At 34.0% G+C, this 20,404-nt stretch overlaps 1 protein-coding gene across 1 annotated transcript in view; it reads left to right on the top strand.

Annotated features, from left to right (window-relative positions):
- LOC127872419 (uncharacterized) overlaps window positions 1-20,289 on the top strand; it is a 103,660-nt gene extending 83,371 nt beyond the window's left edge. Inside the window, exons 12-43 of the mRNA XM_052415750.1 lie at window positions 2,132-2,560; window positions 2,957-3,060; window positions 3,280-3,358; window positions 3,634-3,816; window positions 4,812-5,047; window positions 5,243-5,581; window positions 5,683-5,803; window positions 6,117-6,212; window positions 6,402-6,537; window positions 6,789-6,923; window positions 7,177-7,296; window positions 7,864-7,995; window positions 8,261-8,404; window positions 8,609-8,711; window positions 8,971-9,109; window positions 9,372-9,455; window positions 9,651-9,815; window positions 10,446-10,658; window positions 10,878-10,963; window positions 11,199-11,262; window positions 11,354-11,533; window positions 11,715-11,962; window positions 12,159-12,459; window positions 13,426-13,572; window positions 13,778-13,876; window positions 14,200-14,281; window positions 14,589-14,779; window positions 14,900-15,037; window positions 16,890-17,003; window positions 17,727-17,838; window positions 18,225-18,354; window positions 19,302-20,289. Coding sequence (XP_052271710.1) covers window positions 2,132-2,560; window positions 2,957-3,060; window positions 3,280-3,358; window positions 3,634-3,816; window positions 4,812-5,047; window positions 5,243-5,581; window positions 5,683-5,803; window positions 6,117-6,212; window positions 6,402-6,537; window positions 6,789-6,923; window positions 7,177-7,296; window positions 7,864-7,995; window positions 8,261-8,404; window positions 8,609-8,711; window positions 8,971-9,109; window positions 9,372-9,455; window positions 9,651-9,815; window positions 10,446-10,658; window positions 10,878-10,963; window positions 11,199-11,262; window positions 11,354-11,533; window positions 11,715-11,962; window positions 12,159-12,459; window positions 13,426-13,572; window positions 13,778-13,876; window positions 14,200-14,281; window positions 14,589-14,779; window positions 14,900-15,037; window positions 16,890-17,003; window positions 17,727-17,838; window positions 18,225-18,354; window positions 19,302-19,419 — 4,968 coding nt within the window. The 3' untranslated portion in view covers window positions 19,420-20,289. The remainder of the gene's footprint in view (window positions 1-2,131; window positions 2,561-2,956; window positions 3,061-3,279; window positions 3,359-3,633; window positions 3,817-4,811; window positions 5,048-5,242; window positions 5,582-5,682; window positions 5,804-6,116; window positions 6,213-6,401; window positions 6,538-6,788; window positions 6,924-7,176; window positions 7,297-7,863; window positions 7,996-8,260; window positions 8,405-8,608; window positions 8,712-8,970; window positions 9,110-9,371; window positions 9,456-9,650; window positions 9,816-10,445; window positions 10,659-10,877; window positions 10,964-11,198; window positions 11,263-11,353; window positions 11,534-11,714; window positions 11,963-12,158; window positions 12,460-13,425; window positions 13,573-13,777; window positions 13,877-14,199; window positions 14,282-14,588; window positions 14,780-14,899; window positions 15,038-16,889; window positions 17,004-17,726; window positions 17,839-18,224; window positions 18,355-19,301) is intronic.
- Window positions 20,290-20,404: the final 115 nt, after the last annotated feature.

The following is a 20,404-nucleotide window of genomic DNA, read 5'->3' as shown; positions in this document are numbered from 1 at the left end:
CTTGTATTGAAGGGTATGTGGACGTGAATCGGAAATGCGTTTCTTATGGTACGAGTTTAATTTATTCACATTAATGACGTTAAGAATTTGATTAAGATTTAGGTTGAAACATACTTGAAAAGAAAACGAATAAAAAATAGTAATTTTATATAAATTTAATGATTAACTAACAAATATTTTGCACTATTTCAAGCTAAATTAAAAACATATTTTAAGCAGCAAATCTGCCTATTTTCAGCCGAGAGGGAAGATATTTGTCATCAAAGTATACGCCGATTCCCGGATAAGTATCGTCGATCTCCTTTGTACCGACTTTCCCCGACAGAACTTCCCGTTCGTGATGACCTCATCGAAGAGAAATGGTATGACTTTGGCAAGCACATGCTGTCTGCAGCCAGTTCTGTTACTAATACGAGCCCTGGGACGTGTGGAACAAAATATCCTATCTATTTAAAAGGTACTTCCGTTGTGAAAACACCACAATTCGTTTCGCGATCTCGCTTATATATTTGTCGTGCATACACATATCGAACGAAGCGGTTGTTTAATTTAAATCCATTCCTTATTGAAATAAAGGCCAATATTTGTGTTTCAGATGGGATTAATAGTGCGGATGCAGTTGGTCTTCAGTTTGGGGAACTCATTGAAAAAACTGTTCAAATTGGAGGACTTAGTGTATATGGAATATCAAAGGAATTCAACGTCAGTATCCGAAATTGTTCTGGAAGCTATTTTATCTTTATAAAGAAAGCGCCCATTTCCTTTTCTGGATATTGTGTTGGTATGTACGTTTTGTTGTGTATTTAAATTATTTATTAATAAAGAATATCGCTTGGTAATAACGGCAGATTCACTATGCAACCGTTCTTTTCGACTTCCCAGTATATTATTGTCTTGCGAGTTTGTAATAAGCCTTTCATTACATAATACCGACGTCAGCAGGTTTCAGTGTGTTGTAATTATTTGTAAATTGTATATTTCAGACACTGGAATATCTTCAAACATTGGTGGTAATTCTTCGAGAAAATGGGCACAGGTTGCAACGAATTTAGATTTTTATGTTGTGTATGATGCAACAACTGGAATGGAGATGCAAATTCCGTACACATACTTCCAATGTCACATATTTGATAGTCGTATTAACTCTTATCAGTATTTCTGTAAAAATTGTTATAACGTTGATTTTTTCCGCTACTACATCGATGACGGATTTTTCTACACAGTTAATTGGTATGTAAACACACGAAACTATTATATACTTCATGTCGTTCAATTATAACAAGTTAAATTGCAATCGTACTTACATTAGAACTGAACATAAAATATGTATGTGTATGCATTACAGGTATATCGACGGCACCCATTGTAAGTCAGCTGGTCCGTACAAACGACCAAATCTGAACATAAGTGACATATCAGAACGAGAGATAAAGGACGAATGTGGACAACACCTATCCGGATTTTCGGTAACCTTACTTTTCTATAAATGATAGTGCTCGCAGCGATTATAATATTCAAGAATCGATGACTCCTTCGCGTGTGTTCTCAAAATCTAATCTGAAGATGCAAAGTACTGTTTATTATTAGGAAACTGACAAGACGATGGCTTTCAATTCAAGCGAGCTCAAATAACTAGGTGTTAACTTATGCTCTCAACAATACAAACAATTTTACCAGTTCTCATACTTTGATACGGATGTAATAATCGTGGTTTGTAGTTATGTTTAGTATCATGATATATCCTTCCATATAATAAATGTTGCATTAATATTCTAAAACTGTACAACTAGTAGGCATAGAGTGAGGTGCTATCTCGTCATTTTTGTATTATCAGGTTCAATGCAGTTTTGAATGGTCGGAATCAATGTTTGGGCACAGGTCAACGCCAATATTTAGTAACACACGCGTTATGGGCTTTGAATCTGTAAGTAAATTTATGCATTGACTTTGTTTTTAAAATGCATGTTTTTCAATATTGATGTTTGTTAAAGAGGGCTTCTAAGAGATCACGTATTGTGTCTTAAAATGTGTACTGTTGAACAAATAATAATAAAACAACTGTATTGCAATAAGTCGTGCATATCTACATATATATGTAAAAGGTTAGGGACATATCGGATTTGTTTTTAAGTGGTTCCTGAACAGTTCTTTTGATGGAGGCTTTATCGATACTATGGCCAACACACCCATTGGCTGTAAGACGGCAGTAGGTGACACTCTACTCACATGTGACATTGAGTGGGAGCTCATTAAGGTAGGAAACTGCGCCAGTCCCCTGAGTGCTGACGATCACCCTGTATGTGGTTTCACTGCCAAAGGACTAACTGCGGAGGGATTGATGAAATATGGTTCATGGAATAATGCCTATTGGAGTTTGTATAGCAATTGGACGACGGAAAATAAGAACGGAACATTGATGTCTGCAAATTATCGGAGCGCATTAAAAATCTTAGTGACCCAGTTTGAGTCCCACTCTTCTGATGACGTGTACAAAGTTAAATTCAGCCCGTCTGTGACTGGTCATGATCTTTGGAATGGATATATGTTTCCAGATATTGAGGTAGGAGTCTGTATTGTTACAAAGACCATTATGAGGCATTATCGGGCATACCCATAAACCAAGACTTATTATCACTACAGTAATCGTATAACGTACGTGTCTGAGATGAATAAGACGTGTAGTAAAAATATGTACCATTCATAAAATACACAGAATGTGTACCGGATGCTTCTAAATAGAAACAAACCTTTCTTATTTGTATTATTATTTTGCTATATGTGGGTATGTTCACGTATTAAATGTAATTTTAAGACGTAAATGAAACATTCCGTAAATGGACGTATATTGTCCATAACAACACGTTACAATACACCTAAATAAACAAGTTGATTAATATTAAGTATTGTTATCTAGGCAAATCAAAAATAACCACTAAGTTGTGTTTGTAATTTGCAGATCAAGATAGTTGACCCCAGTGAGCAGAATATAACCGTGCATGTGGGCTGGAATACCGGCTACCAATTGACGATCATGACTAAAACAGTTGCCATTTCATACAGGTATATTGCTGAACGATTTATTGTCCCGCTAAAATACATCGCTACAAGGCATACGTAACCTATAGTTTTGCACCTCTACCATTTATTCTAATGAAATTGAATAAACTATAAACAAATAAACACAATTGATTGTGAAACATAAGAATCTTTGTTTTTATTATTTTTTAATCTTATTTTTATTATTATTATCATACTAGTGTATTGACGTCTTGTTTTTAGCCTCAATCACTCAATTTCGATGTCCCTTAGTGACACTGGAGAATTCTTGATGTTAAGGGGCAATACTCTTCCGGTGGAGGTAAAATGCAAAAAAGACACTGTTGTGTGTAATAAATCAAAACATACATGCCTAAACCAATACCGGTATTCAAGGAATCTAAAATATTGTAAAATAGGTGTCTTTAATGCTTTTGTACGTGGATAATTAACGAGTGTGACCCAAAATATTTAGATAAAATGATAAAAAACGTGACTTTCGTTATTATAAGACAACCTGTTTCGTTATCAATTACATGTAACAAGCTCATACATCTTTTCTGAATACATATCATGGTGGTAGTAATGTTATTAAAGGTCCAGATCAAGATGCGACAGTGTAAAAAGAAGCCGACATCGTCATGTCTGTGTGCAGTCACCTGTCGTAACGGGAATGAGATCTACACGATTGATATCTGCGACTCGATCAAAATCGAAGGGTTTCTAATGGTACACCCAAACGAAGACGGTCTACATAGCTTTGCGAAGGATGCCGAATGGGTATGGCATTAATAAAATGTTCATTCAAAAAGACAATATGCGTTATAATTGTCATGCGTGCACTACATATATTACAAAATGATAATAATTGCTCGTAAATCGGATTCAACATGAATATGGGATACAATAAACCTACACATGTATTCCTGAGTTGCAGCAGTAGTTTTTTGCTTTGTATAAAGTGTGTCGGTTTGTGCAGGCTCGCCAAAATATTTATTTAAGATTATTAATGAAACTAAGATTCTGAACAGGACAAGATTTTTCTCAATAAAATCCAGTTCTATGTATGTCTATATGGTCTTTATTACTGTAATTAAAATAAAACTGAATGAAACATATAATTTCTAAACAATGGAACAGTGTAAAGTTCTCTCTTTTTATCACATGCCATACCCTGTTTCCCATGTAATATAACCATTACATTTTTTTATTACACATGTGTAATACAACATTTTTAAGCGTTTTCATTGGCTTAGTTTTCGTTTATTGACCAATTCGCATTTTGTTATTTTTGCTGACATGACGTTGCAACGTCAAATGACGTCACGAAATGTAAACAAAATTCGGGATAAATCATGATGTTTGCGTTAATATTTATTCAATTTGCTCATTTAAAAGCATGTGATAAAAAAAGATCTGACACTCGTTGTCATATCATACCATATTTTATTAAACTCGTCCAGGAAATTCATTAGTAAGCTCGCCAAAGGCTCGCTTACTAACAAAATTCCTGAACTCGTTTAATAAAATATGCTATGATATGACAACTCGTGCCAGATCCTATATATATAGTGGAAATATTAATAATCATTAATATACATTCGCAGACACTACCCCGTGCGTCTTTTTTTTAAATCAAGCACACAATTCATAAATGTGTCTGACCGCTTAACAATTTTTTTAGTACGATAATAATAGTACAGTTTTATCAGCATATGCATGGCATGCATGAACATGTATTTTGATGGTTTCTTGGTTTATCAATTTCGCTTAAGTGGTGGATGAATCAAGATGCGCACATATCTACACACAGCGTTCGCCTTCTGAATGGAATTCACGTCAAAGTAATTGTAAACTTCAAAATAAACTCACTGGAGCTGACCTTAACCAACACTTACACAAACGAAGAATTTATCGCTATGGACGGTCTTGCGGCGTTTCAACAGAAGCAATACCGTCTAAGCAATGGCTCCTTTGTAAAAGACGAATCTGGGTTTCAAACAAGTTGGAGGTAAATCCACACTCAGTTGTTTAGAATAACAGTACAATATGTAGGATGCACCAATTCAACACAATTAATGGACTTCTAAACGGTTATATAAAGTATGTGTTTCTTTGTTAATATTTGCCAAATACCATTAACACAAACACTTTAGTTTAATACATGCATGTAACATATGGTTTTAATTATATTCTTACCTCGAAGCGTTCCCTTCGAAGACAGTCTAACCAATCCAAGTCAGCATGTTACCTATGCATACACGGAACGTTTCTACCAGTGCGATTGCCCTTCAAAGGACGAATTAACAAGTCTGACGCAGCTTATTAGTGAGAATTACTATGGATATAGCGATTATAAGCAAATAACTGGTGCTGTGAGATGTTCACAATCAATACCATGTTCAGAGGAGCACACAGGACTGACATGGCCTGGGTCACAGTTGCAACCTGTTGTCCAAGTTGAGTATGTGTTCACATCTCTCGAACCCAGTGGAATCACCTGCGAGTTCAAGCCGATTAAAAACAAACAACACATAGTGAGATGGTAAGAACACTCATTTCTGTACTATTTGAAACATGCGCTGTGTATTTTTGCGTTACAAACATTCGTTATAATTTATAGTAATATCTTGCTACATGTTGTAGGTATGCTGGCGATAAAATGATTGTAATGGAGCAAAAAAGTGCAAATGCGTATGGATTGTACGTGCTGGTGTTGAAAGATACTTTCAATCAGTCCGGACAAGACTGTCTTCTTAATTTTGAGGTAAAATAACCTTAGATAAGGCTCAAAGCGTGCATAAACGAGTTTAAAGGCAACTTTTTAAACTTAGACACATTACACTATGTTGTAAATCACTTGTTTAGATGTTGTATTCATTCGATATTTCCAAAGCATATTCAAATTAATATTGTTGGGGAAATACAAATGAAAAGATCAATTGCAAAAATCTCAGGTCTGTTTTTTGATTAATTGCGCAAAGAAGTTACAGTATAAGGTTAGTTTAGCATTCCGAATAAAAAGGGCAATAGTAGATCCCAGCTGAATATCCATGATCATAAGTGTTGTTTCGCTGTAGATTTACTGCTCAGTCACAGTGTATGAAACAGGATCGTCAACTTCAACGAATCCCGCAGCTTACAGTGATGCAGTTGATATCAGAGATGTTCCTTTGGTAAGTATTATCACGGGCTGAAACTAACAGATTTTCTTTTTTGATATTTTCGATTATTTACATGTACAGCGTATGAAGTTTTCTATGAAACCAAATGAAACATTCTATTAGTATAACTACAATTATCGGATTTGAAATGTGTACTCCGTTAAAAATCGACATTATGCTGTTTTTACTTAATATTTGTAGTGGATTTTATCCGACATCTGCATCATAGATGGCAAATGTTACAACAAGAACGACACCAACGGGAATGATGCCTCGTTTGTTTGCTATCCGCTTGTTAACCCGTTCGAATGGACGAAGGATTTGTCTTTAATACGACGTAAAACCATAACCTGATTATCTATAAGATTTAGTATAACTATAACGGAAGCAATGCGGTTTACAAGTATTATTGAATTACTTTAAGATGCTTACAACCAAACTAGAACGGTAACAAAGTATTGAAATGATATGTTTCGCTTAGAACCCAAAACCAACTTTATCTATGTGCACGAGTGTGTTTCTTGTGGCACTATTTGACATCGCAATGTTTCGTTTTATAACGATGCTCATTATCATTACTTTTTGCAGAAATAGGAGACGGCTGTATTCCTTCAGAGAATCACTGCTCCAGTATTAACGGCAGTGCCTTCTGTAATGCAAAAACATCTAAATGTGAATGCGTTGAAACGCACGAAAACGTCAATGGGCAATGTATTCAAAAAGGTATTGCAAAGGTCTTGCTGTGGCAGCTGTATAAAATGTGGACATGTTTGCAAAAAGAAACATCCATATTCAATATTTTTAAGATGAAGCCTTTTGTTCAATTCATATATAAATATGACAAAGACACATAATGCTCAAACACCTTTCTGCAGAAGCTCTGCTATAAACATTACTAAAATGGTATATAGTTGACAATTTCAACGACCTTACTTGGTTTAACATGCAATCTTATCCTCGTATTGTTAAACAACAGATTGTTCAACGGACCAGAGCATTTGCGACCCGATATTGTACGCCGAATGCTTGGATGGAGGTTGTGCGTGTGTTAAAACTGCAGAGTTAAAGCTGCAATATGGAGTATGCAAGCCAAAAGGTAAGACGTTTTGGAACTGTTAAACAAAATAATTGATGTAGCCATTGAATTAATAATGTTTAGTACATAATTTTGTAAATAGGTTCTTTTTTCAAAATCAATTATGTTCCGAACATATATATGTGATCTAAATGTGTTCGAGAGTTCGACGAAGAATCTTAAAGTCTAAATACCATTTAATGCACTATGGCATCATTCTTGAACTTTCAGGCATATGTTATAACAAACAACCTAGAGTCGTGTTTTATTATGTGTATTAATAACGAATATTAGTTTATTTTTTTAATTCCATATTTATTAGAATATCTGCTTTAAACAACGGCTTTGGCTTGTCTATTAGTAGTGTTATTCCTGATATGAACGTGTGCCTTTTGTGTGCCCGATTACTGATAAAGTTCGCATTTCTTGTGATGACGTTTCTTGAATAAAATTCCAAGTTGTTTTAAAGTCGATTCTTGATTTTTTATATGGCGTTCTATAATGCATGGTTGTGCGTAGATGTTTACTCTTTACACGTGCGGCTTCGTCATTGCAGTCAAATATCTGATCTTCTTTAAACTGTTACAGTTCTCGGAAGTGAATGCACCAATAGTGATCAATGCGGTCATATCCCGAGCGCTAAATGCGACCTCAATCAAACGGAAACCTGTGTATGCTTTAATCAATATGACAACACATATGGGGCGTGTACAATTAAACGTAAGAAACGCTTTTGTTAGTGTTCCTCTTGCACACAAAAGGTATTCAATGTAATCATTTGTATACAATTTGAACATAATTATCCTATATCATTTTAAGAAAGAAGGCAAACAATTTATTTTACAAATCCAAGGTCAAATAAGTTTGTTTTTATTTCAACAGATATTATTTCACAATGAATGCCATATAATGATATGTTATATGTTCCACCTATTTTACGACTCGTTTGACACACTCAATAAGCAAATATGTCAATGATTTGAAGGTTTGGCGAGCCCGTGTAACGCGGACGTGGACTGCGCACATATGCGTCACGCTTCCTGCCTCGTTTCTACTTCCGGAGAGAGGGTCTGTAGCTGCAGCATTGGTTACAAGACATTTGCCACTCCAGAATGTGTTCTTAAGGAAGGTAAGTAAATAATTTAATAAAAACTAAACTGATGGTTACATTATCTTTTAAAAACTGATTTCTCCAGCAGAATTTGGATGTAATTATGTATTTAGTGACTATCAATATAACAAGTATAACATAGTATTATTGTGTTGCGCCTTTTTGTCCTCAACAGCGGATTTATTAAACAAATAAACGTTTGTTATACATATTTTCTTACAGCTTTCCTGACGTTTAGTTACGTTACGACGTTAAACGGTATAGAGAAACGCATGTCAACGTGTGCATACGAATTTGAGACTGGTGTTTCATACACAGTTTCATGGTGAATAGCAGTTTAATGAGATTAATATAATGCTTACTTTATTAATGCTTCTTGACATTTTTTTAAACATAAAATGCGTAAATATTTACCTATTAACGGTTATTAAAAAGCAAATACTTGTGATAGGTTATCATGTGTAGTATTTAACATTAGTAATAAAGAAACTCTAGTAAAATGCATATTTAACAGCATGTAATAATATGAAATTTTATGTTGACACCCTTTGCCAGAACGATAACACGATTACATTACCTTTTAGGATTGTTGACGACGTAGTCGTTCATACAAATTCACTGAAACAGACGACGGATAAAAGTTTCAACTCGATATCAGTTGATGATTTGTTTCAAGAATATTTAGATACTAATCCAGTGGACAGATGCTCACTTGACAGAGCGGTAATGTTTAAACGGTTACATTCGTCGTATTGGGTCGGGTCTATAGGCCTGTTGAAAATAATGTTATTAAACTATTACGTTGACTTTGAAACGAGACTGAACCAGAAAGTATGCTGAACTTTTTACCGTATGCATTAGTTTGTTAGGGGTAATAAAAAACAAACTATGATCATGGTACATATAAACATAAAAGACAAACTAGTATAGAATGAAAATTATTTTTGAGGTACATTTCTAAGATTATATTTACTCTATTTTGCAGTGGAAATGTTCCATATCAACATTTTACATCGATGGTCAAGAAGCTCTTCCAACAATAAACAGTACCGATTTTAAAATCGTCGACGTATGTTAATCACTATTTTACTGTAATTGTAAACATCATTATATATTTCTTCTTAACTTAAGCAACCAATGCGTTATACAATTGCTATATGTCCTCTCATTTTAGACATAAATTTTTGCATGTATTGCTCGAAATAGCAAGTCTGTCGTTGTTTTATGTTAAAATGCATAACAAATGCTCTAATGGATTTATCAGTTAGGTGATCCCAACGTTTACATCCCACGAGGTGGTGAAACTATATTCTATTTCACCGTCAATCTTCCACTGCTTTGTGATGATAATGAAGACTGCTACTTGGAGTTTAGGCTCTTTGATGAAACTGATAGTTATAACTGCGAGGATGCCACAGTTGCAGTCAAGGTACATACATTAAATAGATTATGTTTCAGTATAATAATGCCCCTAAAGATTCGGATGCATGAAGCATTTCACTTGTCGTCCGTTCTTCCTTTGATTTGTCCGTACCTTTTCAATATCCCTTCAAATTCTGTGTGAATCTCGCCCATACTTTTCAATTGAAAGTCTCTTTATGTGAAGATAATCGTTAAGAACTGAATTTTTGTTGAAACGCTTTTTGGCAGAACTATAGACCATGGTCTGTTGTGTCCACTATGGTCAGGACGTTTTTTCTAACACATGTTTTAGCGCTTAAACTTTCGGATTTTGCTTAAACTTTCACAGAAGAACTACTTTAATGTGTAGATAAGACATGAATTTCGGCAGCGGCAAGTTTTGGCAGATGTATCGCCTTTTGTCTTGTTCCCTCTATATAATAACCCCCTTTTATCTACTTTAAGTCCAAAGACTACCGCGCTCTACATATCATAAAGCCTGCACATTCAATATTTCAGTAATAAGTTCGCAGTCTTAACGAAATGTTTGATGAGATAAAGTAACATGAAAGAATCTTGTAGTAAAACCACATACAACTTGAATGATTTTATTATTAGAGATTGAACTGTCAAATATTATCAATCTTTTTAAATGTAGAGTAAGCAAACATGTGGGAACAGATTTCAAGGTGAAAAGAAAGGTCGATCCAGGCGAGCATTGCAGAATAGTTACCATGGTAGCATGCGCCTTACGACAAAGAACAACAAGAAATACAAGTTACGAGATAGTTTCACTTTAACCATGAAAATTGAAGCCTTTGGGGAAGTAGATTCTTTCTGGAAGAAGTGCAAACTTAGAACCAATATTCAGGCAAGAATGAAATGTCCAACAAAGAATCAATATGTTTTGATGTGAATGGGTTGTATTATCTTTGAAATCGACGCGTTTATTTGTCTTATATTCATAGTATTTATAAAATAAGTATCTATATGTGTTTTTGTAGAGATGACATGCTCAACATTAATGTGTCTGCTGTTTTTGCGTTTAATACACATATAGCAGAATACAACTTTAAAAATACTTTTGTAGGTAATGGTGCGTGACCAAGACCACTTCTGGAAAAACACCTTGTGTTACGCCACAAACGACCCGAGACTCAAAACATTTGATGGACAGTAATACTCAAATTTTAACACAATTGAGAAACACACACTCCATAATATATTTTGTTCACGTTCAATTCATTAACTACTTTTTCTTTAATACTTACGTTGAACACAAACAATATTAGTATGCATTCATAATAATAAAGGCGTAAATGTGTAAACTATAATTTTCGTTCATCCGTACAGAAATCCAAAAGTTTATCGCAAGTATTACTAACATACAGCGTGTATGTTATAATTTCAGATACTACAGCATGCAGCAAGAGGGAGAGTTTATCATGTACAAACATAAACAATACCCGGTGGAGGTAATGCTTTCGTAATATGTTCACAAGTCTTTTTAATGAAAATTTCCTACACTAGAGGCCATGTATACTGTACAATGATTGTATTTTTCAGGTTCAGATTGAGACAGAGCTATGTAATGGGGGCTGGGCATCGTGTACGTGTGGTGTGTCTGTGAGAGCTGGCAAAGACCTGTTTGTGGTGAACCATTGCCATGACGACCACCTTGTAGCTGCTGTAAACACAACTGACGGGGTTTTAGATGGGGTGCAGCGTTCGAGTTACAGCCAAGAAGTATGTTTGTGTTGCGCATGCGTAAAGCAATAGCATTTTGAATATGTCAAACATTAATGAGTATATTTATGTTCTCATAATATACCCAGTAACATTTCGATAAAATAAGCAGATAATGCATGTTCATGCATATAAAACATAAACGAGATATAGAATATATGCCATTCGTTGCACATTTTAGTTCTACCTTCCATACGGAACCTCAATAGAAGTGTACTATTTTGTGTCCACATGGTGGTCACCAATGAACGTATATATTTATCCTTCTCCTGCTGACATGAACAACGTCGAAGGCCTTTGTGGACACTTTAATGGCAACTGGAGTGACGACTTCGTACATCGTAACGGCGCTAAGACACTATCACACAGCTCCTACTGGAGATGGTGGTGGTGGGGAGGAGACCCTGTAGATTTTTCTAAATCTTGGAAGTACGACATCAGCCTTGTTTTTCATTATATTACATTGAATTATTACTTTGCACATTTCAATTTTATGTTTGTCACAGTATACATACAAACGAAAAGGAAATATAGTAGCCACAGTTTGCGCTCCGTCCCAGTTCACAAATAGGAATGGCTGTTTTATGGAGTACTGACATTCGATGTATAATTCTTCTTTCTTTAGAGTTTCAGACGACGAGTCATTATTGAATCCTGACCGGATAGCAAAGCTTTCAAAATGGAACGAGGAAGAGCAATACTGCGTTTGTCCGAAGAAATTGGACGGAGAAAGAGAACCGACTTGTCATCGCAGAGAGGCTGATTCGTGCGCAAAGATTGAGGAAAAAACTGGGAAAAGATTTGGGTCACTAAAAACCGATAGAGATCGCCGTTCGGTCAACTATTTGGATCAGCATGATATAATCGAAAGACTACATAATTTGATGACACAACGAATTTACAAGCGTAGCATCAGTCGCGTAAAGGTATGTTCAAATATAAAGACATACATGTGTTTGTTTTGTAAATCCTTTGCAATGTTTTGTCTACATGATAAATTTAACAATATTGAAATTAAAATAAGAAAGGTTTCGTACTGCGAGAACTTGAGGTTCGTTTAGGCTTGTAGCCGATTTTAACCGTCATTGCTTTGGATTGACAGTTCCAAAGCGGTGACCACAGCTTCCATCCCTTTTATGTTCACCTCTGTGTTTTATTTTTGTCCTGAAATGTGCAGATGAATGGTTGCTTGTCATAAGTTAAGTAGTAGTGATTGTATCTAGAATATTTTTTTCTGATGATGATCTTTAGTTTCGTTAAAACTTTATCCATGATGTATTTATATAAATTTTGAAACTTATATAGAGGACAGCGGTTTGATTTCGGTGAAATATTGTTAAATATTTTTCTCATTACAAATATAATTTTTACCATCACAACCAGCTATTTTGTCTGGTGGGAATAACCAATATCGTCAATACATGGTCTGTTGGTCATCATGGCTTTTGTCAACTAAAGAGAACCCGTAATCAAGCATAATAAACAAGTAGAACATTTAATGATTTCAATATTTATCCAATGTAAATTGAGTATTGTTGACAAGTAATTGTAACGTGTAACTTTATTTTTAACATGTATACCTATTTATCTTTACGTCTGGTAGATGATTTACAATGATTAGCAGTGACCGGACTTTAATAATAACTATAATTCGAAATTTAATGTGAAATTAAAAATGTTAGTCCTTTTCCAGGCGTGAGAGAAAGATAAATTAATTTTAAAATTTTCAACTCATAGCGTTAAATAAACACGGGTATGTCAGTGGCTACCAACATTGTAACACAATTTACCCAACATCAACATTAAAATTTAATAAGTGTTCGAAAAAATATGTTCATAAATTGTTACATAAGAATGCCTTATATACTTATTACTATATGACCTGATTATAGCGGCAAGTTGAAGCTTCTGATGAAGACTACGATAAGGCAGTCGCAGAGTGTCAGCAGTATCTCAATGCTAACTGCAATGGCGCAGACGCTGCTTCGGCATCAAGTATAGCTGGAAACACATCCAACGACTGTGCACAGGATAGAATGGTATAAAGAGAAGCAAATGTTACCAAGAATCGTGTGCTTAATATGTACTAAATATTACTGTTCAAACCTTAAGTAATATAAAATGATTGACATTGTTCATAACGTTGTACATTTTATTACACTGCTATACTGCTTTGGTCAGTGTATACCAAACAATTCAAATACCGTATAATGCCTTAAATAATTAATACCATATAAATCGCAGGTGGATGAAAATGCAGATTCATCTGCTGCCACGGAATCGGCCTGTGTGAGCACAAAGTCTGTTGCAAAACAGATAGTAGAAAGGGATATAGAGTTTCAGGTATATGTATATACCTTAAACAAAATTTTCATATGTTTGTTAGGAAATTATGAAAGCGTAATAAGATACTAATCAAGTTGATTCAAAAAAATATTTCGATGATAAAATTGGATTAAAACATAATTAAACAACAAAGATCATGCTCATTTTCGTTCAAATGCATTGCATTTTCACATGCCTTTAACTGAATGATACAACATTAAATTAATCTTATAATGATGTGCTGTTTAATATTGTGTGTTGTTCCATTTGCATTGGGGAAGAGAACATATGTTCTTATTATCGTCAAATGCGTTTAAAAGACAAATATCTTTAAATTATAGGCGGCCAATCCCGATGTTTCACTTATGTTTGAACAAACATGCGTTGACAATTGTCATAGAAATGGCGTCTGCAAAGGAAACGGTCAATATTAACTGAATTATATATCCCTTCAAACATGTGCTTTTAAAACTTTTATTAGTTACATTTTTTCACCTTGTTAATCACATCGAATATTTTTTATTTGTTAAATAGTTTGGTTATTTAAATATAGAAAAACTACCGCTTTATTTTTAAGGGTTCTACGATAACTAAAAAGATATTTCAATCAATACAAAAATAATGTGATTTAGTATAATGTTATAATGTTTGCATTGCATACTATCCGTAAAAACATGTCGGTTATTTTTTCTTTTATAACAATTTAATCGAATACAATCCGTACATGTAGATACATGTGAATGCTACGAAGGGTTTGACCCGTTAAGCAACTGTAAGGTGAACGTATCCGAACCGCCCGAGATCATTAGCACCACAGGAGGTGGCGTTTGCAATCCGAAGGTGAAAGCGTGTGAGGCGTTACGATACACGACCAAGCATGGATGCAGTGTGGAAAGTGTGTGCAAAGTGACGGCAAAAGAAGTAAATTACAATGTATTTTGTAACTTTGTGAACGTTTTATTTAATAAGTGTATTGTCATTATAATAGTTCATACGTCAATATAAATATTAATCTTCAAGTTATTTTCCTTCGATTAACAGTTTTACCAAAGTGGAAACAAAGTGACCCATGAGACCACCTACGTTGCGGCTATTTGCGACAATGGCTGGGATGCTTATTGCCCTATTCCTTTCAACAGTCGGCGAAAGAGATCTGCCGATCCATTGCTGGTAGTGGAGGTAAACTATCTATTGCTGTATTGCATGTTCAGTACCTGGATATTCCGCTTTGATTGGTTTTCCACTAGTTTATAATGAGACGCTATATTCAACGCGCCCGCAATATCCCCCTGCAACTACAAATTAACATTAATTAAACATAAACAACGATTAGCACACAAGTCAGTATTGTTATGATATAGCAGTTGTTTTCCAAGGGAACAGGTTGAATCATTTATTTCCAAATAACCGAATTAATGAAGCCGTCGTGTTCATGGACGTTTTTTTCGTGTTTAATGATCATTTAATATGAAATTGTTGCTACATTAACTGAACGTAAACAAACTTTATCCGGATTTTCAAGCCGTTGAATATTGATTCGGATTTATCATTTTACACTTAAAAACAGAATCGATATTTGGTCGATTGTATTTATACAACTACTACCGGAAGATTTGATGTGCCTCGTGTCCATTTGTCTGTCGTCTATTCATAACTTGCGTGGACTGATATTTCTCCATCCTTTTGAAAGATTTCTAAACAACTTTGCACAAATGTTCACCTACATGAGCTGCATATAGCGCACATTAATCCTGAAGCGTCATTTAAAGGAAAAAAAGGCTTACTTGTAAAAAAGGGCTTGTGCCAACTTTACATTCTCTATGCATCTGTGAATTGCGAAATAACTGGGAACAAATGTTTACCTTTTTGAATAAAATCAAAGTGTCGAGCGCAACAATCATGTTACTGACAAAAACGTAAATTTAAAACTATACAAACTGTAAATTTATCATACAATAACGTGGTAAGAATGTACATATATTGGGTTGGTGTGCCGTGCTTGATGACAACGTGGCTACCGTTTGGGTAAATTTAAGACTATATCATCCCCAGAGCGTTTTTTAATCACTTGACGCTAATGATCACCTGTATGGTATAACATAAAATAACTATAAAACTAGTAGGAACGAATGTTAACGGTACATGCTTCGAAGGTTTATTTACCTTCCTGATGACATTCAACATTAGCTTGGGCAAAATATTATTTTTGTTCCCATGAAAAAGTGTGTTCCCATTTTATGTAAAACCAAAATGGCCGCCAAGATGGCAGCCGAAACATCTACTCAATACCGTGTTTTATAAAATTACACAAACAACAGATACTCTCCATTAGAAAAGTCATTACAGGAATTGCTTCCGTAAAAATATGTACAATTATTATTTACCATAACAAATGATATATCAAATTGAGCGAGTAACACACACTGTTGTAAGATATCACTTCAATTGTCAGAAACCATAAAATGAAATAACAGAACAGAACAGAACAGACAGTTTATTAAGACTTATACAAATGTACATCGTCTAAATACACAAAATATAATACAAAATATTGTCACGTGTCTATATATTACAACATACATGTTTCCAAACAAGCAGTTTCATCTTTTAAAAAACACAGCTTATGTGTGTTACCTTCAAAGTCAAGCTCATATTGATGGGTACAAAGTCAAATTACGGTACAAAATATGGTTTTAAAAAGAAAGCTTGTTTATTCTGCAACTTGACTATGTTCATAACATGTCAGGAATTTAAACCAAAAGAGCCGGTTTTGGCGCCCAAGAACTGTATGGCCACAGTTTACTTTTAACTTAGAGATCAAACATAAATATGCAGCATTTATTTGTCAGGCTATATTGTCGGTGTCAAAGCGGTAGGTGGGAGCATTTTTCACAAAGCGGATAAACCAACATTTTGTCCGACTACTCGAATTTCTAATTGTAGGTTAAGCAATATGTAAATATATTAATTAATACGTCTATTTAGTAAATTGATATATTTTATATGTCTATATTTTTACATATAATTGTAGTACGAAACAGCGATAAGCAACAACAACATCAGCTTCAGTATAAGTACACCAGTGGCTGTTCTTGACTCAACTTGTCTTTTGTTCCACTCCTCCACAGAGGTTATTACTATTGACGTAAGTATGAATATTTCTGTTTAATACTACAATATATTAATACGTATATTTAGTGCATACTTTATTAAAAACAATACTAAATTGTACTTTTCTTTTGTTCTTTTGCTTCTAAAGGGCCGGGTATACACACCACACATTATGTGTGATAAATACAGGTTTTGCTACTTAATAAGTTTCCATATACGGTTACTTGGCATACGATCGATTTTTTGAGAGCTGTCTTTAACGACGATTTAAAAAAACAGCAATGTTAGATAGCCGCTTATGTGCGCGTGTTTACAATTGGACAAACGGCAGCAATCTTTCATAAACAACGTGTTGTCAAGTAAAGAATTTTCATCCGATATTAGTGTAAACAAAACCTAATGCTTCCATGTGTATCTGTATATTTTTGTTATTTATGTACTTATATATGTGTTTAACAAATAAACATGTGTTTAAACTAAATACAAAAATATAAACAAGCGATTACCGTAAGGACAATGTCGGCATATTTTTAAAAAAGAAACAAGCAGTCACTAAAAAGAAATTTAAAAGACTTTAATTAATTATGCGATTTTTGCATTCTGTTTTATTGAAATGTGATTCGGTCCGTCAACTGTATGGGCCCGTTACCATAGCCGTGTTGCAATATATAAATGATTAAATATTCCATATAATACGAATGTTTAGGCATATGTCAGGCAAATGTTTGTTTCACAAGCATTAACAAATTATCCACAGCCCCAGTATTGCCTGATTGCTGGTACATGTGTTCTCTCTGGAGAGAGGGATCCTGGTAATGCGTGTAGCTATTGTAGCCCAGACAAGGACACGTATGCATGGCAAACTGACGGTGAGCGTGAAACAGAATTTTTTTTAAGTGCATTCTCAAACACAAATTGTAATTTGATACCGTTGTGCTGTGATGTGTACATTTCTTCAGATTCATAGTCATGATGTTTGTTCACTATTATTTATCATATTATTTGTATGTCAGTAATATGGTAATAAGTGTATGAAAGTAAGGCTTTTCATGTATATGATTTTCAATCCCCTGGGTTTGTATAAGTGTACGCATAAATTGATTAATAGAAAAAACATATATGCTCTAACAGATGTTTGTTGAAATCAAACGCCGATACAGTTTAATATGTATATGTATATCCGAAAAAAGTGTGTATTAAACGGTTTAGTAATTGGTCTTTGTTTGTTGTAATTAAAGTGAAACATTATGTTTAGGATGTGAGCAGCCAACGTCCAACAAGACGCCTGTGATAATTGGCGTAGCTGTAGCAGTTCCTTTGGCGGTGATTCTGTTTGCAATAATGGCCATTATTCTGTACAAGAAACACAAATCCAACAAAATCAGGTACATCCGTTTAAAAGGTGTAGTTCCTTGTTAATTGTTCTTTGTGTTAATTAGAACAGGGAATACGGAACCGTTCATTTATACATATATTTTCAGTTTTTAATAATATTGTAAACAGTTTGTAAGTTAATCAAACAAAATCAAAAATAATTAAATGCATAGCTAATTCACGAATAAGGAATAATAAACTAGTTCCAAATGCCATATTCAAACATAGGCAACGTTTTCTTTCTAACTCAATGATAACTGTTCATGAATTTAACAGTATACCAATGAAATGAGAGCTTAATCTTTTTGACATGTGAATGTATACAATGTAAGCAACTATGATGCATATGTATGTATGTTCACTTCTTTATATTATAATGTATTATAATAAATGTCCCTATCAATCTTATGTCTGATTGAAGCTGAATACGATACTGCCATTTTCAACTTTACATACTTTAAAAATTACCAAATTGTGCCACATAATTCATATACTAAACTGTGCTCCATAGCTATGAAATTCATTGTAATTATATATAAATGGTACTACAATATTTATTCAAACTCATGACTTCTTCATTTTATATCAATACTCCGTTCCGGTCGAGCTTGAAGAAGGAAGTAGAAAATGTCCCTTATTCAAAAATGGAATAAAGAACACGGAACCAACTTATTTAATGTGTTTGCTTGCACTATTATGATTATATGCACTTTGTACAGTCGTATACAAACATGAGCTGTTTATAAATCCTACTGTTTAGCGTTTTTGTATATAGAAAGACATCGTTTATATTAAAAAGTATTGAGCAACACATTTAGGCTTACGATCTCAGATCTAATACATCAATAATCAAACACGTAATAGCAAACAGGATCATGTTTTTACGTTTCTGTTGCAATTGCTAACAAGAAATGCAGTAATTAGTTTTTACGCAACACCCGAAGCTTTTATTTTCCAGAACCGAATCAAGTCTGTATGAAAATGCCATGGGCTCCCACTTCAAGTACCCGACTCTAAGAGTAGAAACACCTTGCTACGAAATGCCGTCTTCTCCAATCGAAACCCCATCGGAATAAAGAGACAGAAGAAAACCGCGTATACTTCCTTTATTTACATGTTAGGTTATTTTGCAAAGAACAAACAATTTATTACAGGAAGCGAATCTGATGGCTTTTTAAAGATGTGTCAACTAAAGTACTTCAATATTTAATTTTTATTTTATTGTGCATGTTTATTAACGAAATATGACTAGAACATATTATACGTATAGTAAATATTATAAAAACTGAAGATTTATTAAGGGACACGGACACACGGTTCTGCAAAGTGAAATTAATGTAATGAAATGTAAAATTAATGTAAATAACTTAATACGACTAATTGCCATTTATTTTTTATAACACAGGTGTTGTTTTTTCTGATATGTTTAACGATTACTAATTATCACAAAGATATTGTACTTTTATTGTCCTATTTACTTTTAACTTCAAATCATTTTATTTTATAACTCTGTTTCTAACAAGTCCGTTTTCATTACTGCATTGAGAGTTTTGTCTAATTAATAAAAATTAATTAAAAACGATTTCATACTTATTCGTGTGAATATGCTTTAAGGAAGTAGTCTAGCAACTTAATACGACTAATTATATTTTAAAAGACCATTGTTTGCTTTCTATTAACCATGACTTATTTATCACAAAGATATTGTCCTATTATTTCCGAAAATACATCTGCTTTGGCAAATGCAACACAAATATTTAAATAACGCACACCCGAACGCTAACCGAATATAAACGTTTGATTACCGCGCATATTAAATAGTCAGGTGCGTACACTTTTAATCAAAATAAACATGTTTAACAGTTGTAGTAAATGTATATTTTTCCTGTGTTGGTATTTTATTTGAGTTTTAATAAAGTAGATAGTTGATTGTTTTATCTTTTAAACGACTTGTTGTATTTATCTCTCCGCATAGATGATAGTGGAACGAATGTTAGTTGTGACACAAGACAATCATTAATGGACAGTTACTTTGGCTAACTCGTAACAGCCAGTTGAGGA

This window comes from Dreissena polymorpha, chromosome 3 (genome assembly GCF_020536995.1).
Source record: "Dreissena polymorpha isolate Duluth1 chromosome 3, UMN_Dpol_1.0, whole genome shotgun sequence".
NCBI lineage: Eukaryota > Metazoa > Mollusca > Bivalvia > Myida > Dreissenidae > Dreissena > Dreissena polymorpha.
This window is presented reverse-complemented; position numbering and strand designations above follow the sequence as displayed.